Below are 10309 nucleotides of genomic sequence, written 5' to 3' on the forward strand. Positions count from 1 at the left end.
ACCCTGTTTTTTTTTTTTTTTTTTTTTTTTTTTTTTTTTTTTTTTTTTTTTTTTTTTTTAAAGATTTATTTATTTATTTTGTATACAGCATGTATGACCAGAAGAGGGCACCAGATCTCATTACAGATGGTTGTGAGCCACCATGTGGTTGCTGGGAGTTGAACTCAGGACCTCTGGAAGAGCAGTCAGTGCTCTTAACCTCTGAGCCATCTCTCCAGCCCAGAACCCTGTTTTGATTAATACTTGAGACCCACTTTGATGATTATATCAAAAATAAAAATAATATTGTGGGTACATTTCTGGGAAATCGATTATGTAAAAAGATTATTAAAATGCTACTTTGGATAGGTAGATTGCTGACAAGGTGTTCGTGGTATGTAGGACTAGAAGGCAAAGGATACTCATGCACTCTTGGAGGCTCTGGAAGAATAAACCAGACAGTTTGGAATGGACCCATTCTCTGAGGTGGACAACTGTGGAAGGTGTTGTAGTTTCAGTAGGAAAGACAGTAGAACTGTAGAGAAGGAAGGAGAAGATAGGAACAGAGAAAGGAAAGAAGAGTGTGGAGGGAAGGAAAGACTTTAAAACTAAAAATTGAGTGGGTGGAGGACTTATCTATGACTGTGGAATGAGTACAACTGCAGAGAGCAGGAACTAAGGTTAAAGAGAGGGAGCTTAAGAAAATATTCTCTTTACCTCCAGGCGGTGGTAAAATTCAATTTAGAGAAACAATTAATACAGATACAAAGTCTGTTCCCTGCATTGCCCACTCTGATAGACCCAAATGTGTAGTAAATGTATGCTAAGAGATGGTCTGCAGAATTTTTTTGGCTTGAGGAGGGAAATTATTTTGAGTTATCACTGTGAAGGGCTTTATGCAGTGGGAAACCTGTTGGGGATGTGGTCATTTCCTCAGCCAGGGTCTCCATGGAGGAGGAGGGAGTTTGTTGTCTATTTTTAGAGGAATGAAGAAGGTACAACTGCAGCACCTGCCACAAGCTCAGAAAATGGAAGTGGCCGCTGCCTGACTAGGGAAGATGCACCCACTCTCTCTAGTTCTGAGATATGGGAAGTGAAGAACCAAAGCACCCCCATTTCAAGCAAGCCCCTCACCCCAGCTTCAAAACTCTCAGAGCTGCTGACATAGGTCCCAGCACAAAGTCAGTATGTTTGAGAGGCCATCTGGTAGCAACTGATCAACCATAGAATGTCCCAATGCTGGAGATAGTCTAAAAAGTTTGAAAACAACCGGTCAAACTACAAAGTAAGATAACACAGAAATCCTGGAAAGCCAATCAGAATTGTATCCATACTAGCACCCCTAACTGATATCATCTTGTAGTTTTTGCCTTTAAAACCTGAGCTTGCAGAGGGGCAGGCACCTCCTCTAGCCTCTGCTGCATTGGAGTGTTCCACGAGGTCCCTGCCTCATGGCTTGAACTGCTTCAATAAACCTGGTTGCTTTTGCATTTCAGCGAGTTCATGTCTCTGGTGGTCTCTTTGGGGGTCTTGCACCCAGGGTACAACAGGAAGTCCAGAGGGAGTAATAAGAACTCCCCCTGGTCCACAAACAACACCCCCCAGTTGTTAAGAAAGCATCACAAATATCTATAGAAGAAGCTAGATCACAGAAAACACTTTATTTTGGGTAACATCACCCACAATAACAGAAGGAAAGACTGTGTAACACCCAGTCAGGCTCTACATACCTTCCCACACAAATCATTTGTGGATGAAAAGCAGCTTGCTTTCTTTATTAGATACAATACAAACTAAATGAATTTTTATACAGTTAGAGTAGGCATTTTGAACAAAAGTTGGGGAGTTTCACAATATATTTTACACTTTTAATATCAAATATATATTATGTACTTATCTACCATCCCAACCAAAAAATCCATGACAGAATTAGAACTAGAAAAACATTTAGCCTTATTGTGGCAAGCCACAGGAATATGTTATAAGGAGTCCAGCTGTGAATTAAAGCTTCTCTGAGGCTATGAATTATATGTAGCCTGGTTATCTTTTGCTTTGCATCTATTATCCACTTATGAGTGAGTATATACCATGTTTGTCCTTCTGGGTCTGGGATACCCCATTCATGAAGATTTTTTTCTAGTTCTGTCAATCTGCCTACAAATTTCATGATGACATTGTTTTCTACCACTGCACAATACTCCATTGTGTATATGTACCACATTTTGTTTATCTATTCTTCCATTTAGGGGCATCTAGGTTGTTTCCAGGTTCTGGCTATTACAAATAATTCTGCTATGAACATAGTTGAGCAAGTGTCCTTGTGGTGTGGTTGAGCATCTTTTGGGTATATGCTCTGGAGTGATATTGCTGTGTCTTAAGGTTGGTTGATTCCCAATTTTCTCAGATACTGCAGTATTGATTTCCAGAGAGGCTGTACAAGATTGCACTCTCACCAGCAGTGGAGGAGTGTTCCCCTTTCTCCACATTCTCTCCAACATAAGCTGTCTGTGTCATATTTTATTCTCAAGGATGTTAACATGTTGGCTCATATTTCTAGCTTTATAACTGCAACTAAACTCTAAAGTTAACTTTCAGTCTTAATTCATAAAGATATCTCTCCTCTTTTAATATTCTAATACTGTAAGCAATAGAAGAGAAGTGCAGCTTCTAGAAGAAGCCATTTCTTCTATGGTGTCTACCTGTGAATGTATGCTTCTATAAGTATTATCTTGTTATTAGAAATGAGTGAACTGTATGACACTGAGGGACATGCCTGTCATTTATAGTGGGAAATCTTAAGGAAGTTAATCCTGGCATATAATACACAGAAAGGGAGTTATGAAGTTCTTTTGCTACACATGGTGGTAGGAAACAGAATAAACAGAGGAATCAGGAAAAGTTTGTAACCCAAATATCAACAGTTTGTAGCCTGTGTTAGCTCAATCCTTGTTAGAACTCAGGGTGCACATGGATCTTGCATCTGTAGGTCAGAAGTGGGGCCTGACATTTCCTTCCCAAGAAATTCACATCACTATATAAATATCAGCAATAATAAGAAGGGCCTTAAATAAGGTAGAACCACAGGTGGACAGAAAGTAGCAACAAATCATGAAAGAGTCAAAATGTTTTAAAACTTTATTTACTTATTTATTTAATGATTTAGTGTGTGTCAATGTTTGTGCATGTATGTGTGTGTGTGTGTGTGTGTGTGTGTGTGTGTGTGTGTGAGAGAGAGAGAGAGAGAGAGAGAGAGAGAGAGAGAGAGAGAGAGAGATGACAACTTGCATAAGTCAGCCATTTCCTCCTACCATGGTTGTTCTAAGAATCAACTCACATTGTCAGGCTTGGCAGCATGTACCTTTATATGCTGTCTAGTATAATATTAGAGGGGCCAGCCTTAATATTATACATCCCAAGGGCTCAGGAGAGAGAACTACTAACGGCGAGGACTATTTTCAGGAAATAGAATCTCAGCACACCAAGCTCTATAGTCCACTTGCTTTAATTCCTCTGGCATAACATCCTATATACACAGCTTCAGTTCTGTTCTCATGCCTAGCTCCTTTCTTGCCTGATTTCTCTCTGTATTTATCTACTGTTCCCTCCAGGTTCTATCTTAATTCCTTCATCTAGTTCTGTCCCTTCTAGGTTCTCATCTATCTAGTTCTTTCCCCTATCAGCTCCTCTCCCGTCTCCTTCTCTCTCATCTGGCTCTTCCTCATTTTGTTCTTCTCCATCTGGCTCTTCCTCATCTTCCATCTCGTTCCTCTAGTCCTCTCTTTTAGTCCTTCAATCTAGTTCTTCCCCATCTCAGTTTGTTCCTTTCAAGTTCTTACCCATCTAGTTCTTCCATTCTCTTTTCTCTTCTCCATCTCCTGTGCCCTGGAAGTCCCGGTATATAAAGGGAGGGTCCGAGCTAAACTGTGTAAAGCTATTTCTTAACGTCCACCTCTCCTAGGCAGTGTCTCCTTGTGGAATTTATCTTAAGTCAGGAGACTTGCCTGTGGGCTGCTATCATTGTTAGTCCTTGGAAGTTGCCCCCCCCCCCGCGGTGTCTCCTTGTGGAATTTAAGTCAGGAGACTTGTAGGTGGGCTGTTATCATTGTTATCCTCGGAAGTTGGGCGCCCACCTGGGTGGTGTTTCCTGTAGTCCTTGAAAGTGGCTAAGGGAGATATCTGATTCCAGAGAAAGCCTTTCCTGAGGCTGTTCTCCAAATACCTGGAATGTGTGTATCCAGAGAGTGATCAGTCCACACTGTTGGCCCTTCTTAGGGAAAAGTCAATTGGGAAAACTATGAAAACACACATGATTTTCATAACAGAAGACAGCTGATACATAACAAGGCAAGTAACACCAAAAACTTCTTGGGATTTGGCTTTCTCTGGAGGAATTCCCTGATTCCTCCAGGTAGTGACTTTGCCATAACCAGCTGAGTTCTTATATTTTCCTGTGGCCTGCAGCAATGCTGAGCCTTCACACTAGTTAAAAGGTTATGAAAAGATGCAATGTACAGTTCGATGCACTGTTTCTATCAGGGACAAAAGAGGCATAGGTTGGTCTTCCTTCCTTCCTTCCTTCCTTCCTTCCTTCCTTCCTTCCTTCCCTCCTTCCTTCCTCCCTCCCTCCCTCCCTTCCTTCCTTCCTTCCTTCCTTTCCTTCTGTCTTTCTTTCCTGCTTTCTTCTCTCTCTTTCTTTCATTTTTTGTGCCAATTAACATTATTCTAAAGTATTTGATTACATTATTTAAAGTTTTTATATAACATATTTTGAGCATATTCTTTCTCTTCCTCCAACACCTCCCAGATCTTTCCAACTCCCTACCCAACCAACTTTATATTCTTTCTCTCTCTCAAACTAAACAAAACAGAAAAATAACAAAAAATTATCAAAACAAATCAACTAAAAAAGAAAATCAATCAGATAATATATACCAAAACAAAACAAAAAGTACACATACACACACACATCTTGAATTCTGTTTTCTGTTGGCCAGCTACTGCCCAAGTGTGTTTGATATAGTTGGTGACATCCCATTGGAGAAAACTGATTTTCTCTTTTCTAGAAGTTATATATTACAATAACATCATGGCTAGGGGTTGAATTTTTGTCTTCTGTTTCTTGGTGCTGAAATCTTGTCTGGTTCGAATGTGTCTTGTACATGCTTTCATAGTCTCTGTGAGTTCACATGTGAATCAGGCCTTTGGTGTCTGGTAGATGCTCTTTCATTAGAGTAATCCACTACATCTGGCTCTTACATGTTTCTATTTTCTATTCTACATATTCCCTAACCTTGGAAGAGAGGAGTTTGACAAAGAAATTCAATGTAGACAGCTTCTTTAACTGCATATGAGTTAAAGCATGCCTCAGCAAGTACCACCTGGTGCCCATCTTGCTCCTGCCCAATCTCCCCAATGATTTCTCTTCCTATCTTGATTCATTAATTCTTTCCTCAAATTTAGGGCTGTACTCCTTTCTTCCATCCCCCTAAAGCCCTGCAGATAGTTAATGTATTTTTATATCAGATGCATACTAGGGAGGTTTCCCTGAGTTTCCTTGGAAGCCATAACACCCATTCATTCTTCATGATCCTCTAATCCTTAATTAAAAACCGTCACAGGCCCACTGCTTCCTAACCCAGTGAATGCAATGTCTGCTTTGTTTTGCCTTCTGATTTTCTTTAAAAAATTATTTCTAATGTATTAAGGGAATCTGACACTATAATTTTATCCTAGTAGTCACCAATATTCACCAGTAAGTCTTTATTCATCAATCTGCTGAGGAACCATGGAGGGCTATGGCTTCTTGTGCAATCTGAGAAGGGGCTCATGGAGGAAATTTATGTGTCCTCAGTCTGTATGGGAGAAGCCCCTGGATAAAGAGCTCCTCATAAATTCAGTCTACATACTTTACCCAGAGAAGGCAAGTCCTTCAGACATTGATCAGAAAGTGTTTGATGATCACAGCCTGGTAGAAGTCATGTGGACACAGACATGACAGACCTGAACCTGCTCAGTGGGTCTGTAGGTGACACTGAAGAGTCTGGAGACTCTCAGCTGACAACACAAACATCTGTCTCTGTGTCTGCTCAGGACTCAACAGGGCCACCAGCTGGGGTCACTGTAGTCCCTTGGGCAGCCCTCAGGCAGGAAATGACACCCAGAATTTGATGGAACGTTCACCTAAGAAGGGATTTGGTTGACCAAGAAAAATTTGCATAAAGGGCCCTGTCAGTTCTCTGAGAATTGTTAAAGGGTAAGAGAGACCTGCACCATGTCTGTCTCAGCAGAGCTCAGTGGTGTCTGCACCATGGCCTGGACTCTTCTCCTCTTCTTCCTCCTTCATTGTACAGGTCAGGAGTCATCTGCACCCTGATCCCAGTTCAGGGAAACCATCTGACAGCCAGATACATTCTCTCCTTTCTCTTATCACAGGATGTAATGATATTCTCTATTTTCAGGATGTTTCTCCCAGCCTGTGCTGACTCAGTCACCCTCAGCCTCTGCATCCCTGGTGCCATGCCCACGACGGTGTCGCCCGCGTGACAAATGCCTTGGATAAGGTGGTTACGTGGGAAAGGTGGGCTCGCGGCCCTCGGGTCTATGCCCCCGGCGACCCCTTATCAATCTGCCCGAATCATGGTGCCAGGCTACACAGAACCACGCAAAATCTGCTTACAGAGGCTGGCTGGCATTCTGCCTTTTTTCTCTTTGCAGCTGTGACTATTGCTGTTTCCTTGTGTATTGATTTCAGGGAGTTAGCTCTCAATGTTCCTAATGTGCCCCATAAAGAGAATAATGATTCCTCAAAAGTGGCCTCAATACCCCCACCTATAATTCAAGCTTTTAGGCAAACAGTTAAAGAGGGTCCTAGAAGTTTGGGAGAATTTATGAATGATTTAGAGCAAAAAGAACTTATGACTCAGAGGGACAAGGATTCTAGCGAGGAGAGAATGATAGTAAAAGTCTGGGAACTCATAAGCAATCCACACTCGCAGCCAACAGCAGCTGCAAGGAAGCAGTTACAGGAACTAACCAGTCCTACAAGATTTATCAAGGGACAAATAGAGTTTCTCATCAAGGGTCGGTGGTGGCAACCCCTAACTTTAATCCTAGATATAATAATTATTTGGAGCCATTGCCCTTTACAGGAGCTTATGATAAACATGGGAACCAATGGGTGAATCATAATAGCATGAAAACAGAATGGCATAAGTTACAGTTCATGGAAAGAATAGCTAGGTCCCAACCCCCCTGGTGCCTTCTCACCTGCAAGCAAAGGTTAAATATTTTCGCACAAATGAAACCATGGTTAGAATGATGGTGGGAAGGGTTTAATTTTGATACAAAACAAAGGTCTAATAATTACGTAGAAGGAAAAACTTCAACTTAGTGCCGTAATGTTCTCTGGATGAGGAATCACAATAGAGGAAATAACACCTGTACTCATGAGATCTATTAATCATTCTGAGAAAATTGTGTGACCACATTGTTGATTCTATGTCTATTGCCCCACGGGCCGATTGCCTTGTTTTCTTCAAATGATTGTATAAAAAACACTGCTTGATCTGAGTAAAATTGCAGCAGTTTCACAGCATACTCTGGTGTCTGTGTCTGTCTGTCATTCGCCGAATCCCACTTATCCTGAGTACCTTCAACCTGTTCTTCCTCGGTCTGGTGTTCTTACTGAGACCCAGTCCGCGGCACCCTGGGAACCTCAGTCAAACTCACATGCACCTTGAGTATTCAGCACAGTGGCTACTTCATTGAATGGTACCAGCAACATCCAGACAAGGCTCCTAAGTATGTGATGCGTCTTCAGAGTGATGGAAGCCACAGCAAGGGGGATGGGATCCCTGACCGCTTCTCTGGCTCCAGCTCTGGGCCTGATCGCTACTTAAGCATCTCCAACATCCAACCAGAAGACGAAGCTGACTATTACTGTGGTGTAAGTGAGAACAGTGGATGATCACAGTGACCCAGATAAATGAGGAAGCAGGACAGGAACTGTTTTGCTCTCTTGCTACAAAGTCCTACAATTGTGATAAAGAACCTATGAAGCTCTTAGCTGTCACACTCATTGAATGTTTTCTGCTTTTTTTATTATTTTATTTTATTTTACAATATAATTTAATTCTACATATCAGCCATGGATTCCCTTGTTTTCCCCCCCTCCCACTCCCTCCCCTTCCCCCCGGCCCACCCCCCATTTCCATCTCCTCCAGGGCAAAGACTCCCCTGGGGATTGAGATCAACCTGGTAGACTCAGTTTAGGCAGGGCCAGTCCCTCCTCCCAGGCCGAGCCAAGCGTCCCTGCATAAGCCCCAGGTTTCAAATAGCCAACTCATGCAATGAGCACAGGACCTGGTCCCACTGCCTGGATGCCTCCCAAACAGATCAAGCCAATCAACTGTCTCACCTATTCAGAGGACCTGATCCAGTTGGGGGCCCCTCAGCCATTGGTTCATAGTTCATGTGTTTCCATTCTTTTGGCTATTTGTCCCTGTGCTTTATCCAATCTTAGTCTCAACAATTCTCGCTCATATAAACCCTCCTTTTTCTTGCCAACTAGACTCCCAGAGCTCCACCCTGGGCCAGGCCATGGATCTCTGCATCCAGTTCCCTCAGTCATTAGATGGGGTTTCTAGCATGACAATTAGGGTGTTTGGCTATCCTATCACCAGAGTAGGTCAGTTCGGGCTGTCTCTTGATCATTGCCAGCAGTCTATTGTGGGGGCAACTTTGTGGATTTCTGTGGGCCTCTCTAGCACTTTGCTTCTTCCTATTCTCATGTGGTCTTCATTTACCATGATCTCCTATTCCTTGTTCTCCCTCTCTGTTCTTGATCCAGCTGGGATCTCCTGCTCCCCCAAACACTCTTTCCCTCAACCCTCGCCCTTCATTACCCCCACTCACATCCAGGCTGTTCATGTAGATCTCATCCATTTCTCCGTCATTGGGCAATCCCCATGTCTTTCTTGGGGTCCTGTTTTCCAGGTAGCCTCCCTGGTGTTGTGAGTAGCAGTCCAGTCATCCTTGTTCCACATCTAGTACCCTCCTATGAGTGAGTACATACCATGTTCGTCTTTCTGAGTCTGGGCTACATCATTCAGGATGATGTTTTTCTAGATCCATCCATTTGCCTGCAAACGTCATGATGTCATTGTTTTTCTCTGCTGAATAGTATTCCATTGTGTATATGTACCACATTTTATTTATCCATTCTTCAGTTGAAGGGCATCTAGGTTGTTTCCAGGTTCTGGCTATTACAAACAATGCTGATATGAACAGAGCTGGGCAAGTGCCCTTGTCGTATGATTGAGCATTCTTTGGATAAATGTCCAAGAGTGGTATAGCTGGGTCTTGGGGGAGATTGATTCCCAATTTTCTAAGAAAGCACCATATTGATTTCCAAAGTGGTTGTACAAGCTTGCATTCCTACCAGCAGTGGCGAAGAGTTCCCCTAGCTCCACATCCTCTCCAGCATAAGGTGTCTTCAGTGTTTTTGATCTTAGCCATTTTGACAGGTGTAAGGTGGTATCTCAGAGTTGTTTTGATTTGCATTTCCCTGATAATTAGGGACGTTGAGCAATTCCTTAAATGTCTTTCAGCCATTTGAGTTTCCTCTGTTGAGAATTCTCTGTTTAGTTCTATAGCCCATCTCTTAATTGGACTGTTGGGCATTTTGATGTCTAATTTCTTGAGTTCTTTATATATTCTGGATATCAGTCCTCTGTCAGATGTGGGGTTGGTGAAGACCTTTTCCCATTCTGTAGGCTGTCACTTTGCCTTGTTGACTGTATCCTTTGCTCTACAAAAGTTTCTCAATTTCAAGAGGTCCCATTGATTGATTGTTTCTCTCAGTGTCTGTGCTACTGGTGTTATATTTAGGAAGTGATCTCCTATGCCAATGAGTTCAAGACTACTTCCTACTTTCTCTTCTAGCAGATTCAGAGTAGCTGGATTTATGTTGAGGTCCTTGATTCACTTGGACTTAAATTTTGTGCACGGTGATAGATATGGATCTATTTGCAGCCTTCTACATGTTGACATCCGGTTATGCCAGCACCATTTGTTGAAGATGCTTTCTTTTTTCCATTGTACACTTTTGGTTTCTTTGTCAAAAATTGTATGTTCATAGGTGTGAGGATTAGTGTCAGGGTCTTCAATTTGATTCCATTGGTCCACATGTTGGTTTTTATGCCAGTACCAAGCTGTTTTTATTACTGTAGCTCTATAGTAGAGCTTGAAGTCAGGGATCGTGATACCTCCAGAGGTTGTGTTATTGTACAGGATTCTTTTGGCTATCCTGGGTTTTTTGTTTTTCATATGA

General features: G+C 42.3%; 1 gene segment (V, D, J or C); it reads left to right on the forward strand.

Moving 5' to 3' along the window:
• The first annotated feature begins 6286 nt into the window (after positions 1–6286).
• Positions 6287–7945, forward strand: LOC128111655 (immunoglobulin lambda variable 4-69-like). The segment is given in 3 exon segments: positions 6287–6329; positions 6438–6485; positions 7683–7945. Coding segments are annotated over 3 exon segments (354 nt in total).
• Positions 7946–10309: the final 2364 nt, after the last annotated feature.

Source organism: Peromyscus californicus, unplaced genomic scaffold, assembly GCF_007827085.1.
Source record: "Peromyscus californicus insignis strain IS unplaced genomic scaffold, ASM782708v3 Scaffold_16__1_contigs__length_79575227, whole genome shotgun sequence".
Taxonomy (NCBI): Eukaryota; Metazoa; Chordata; class Mammalia; order Rodentia; family Cricetidae; genus Peromyscus; species Peromyscus californicus.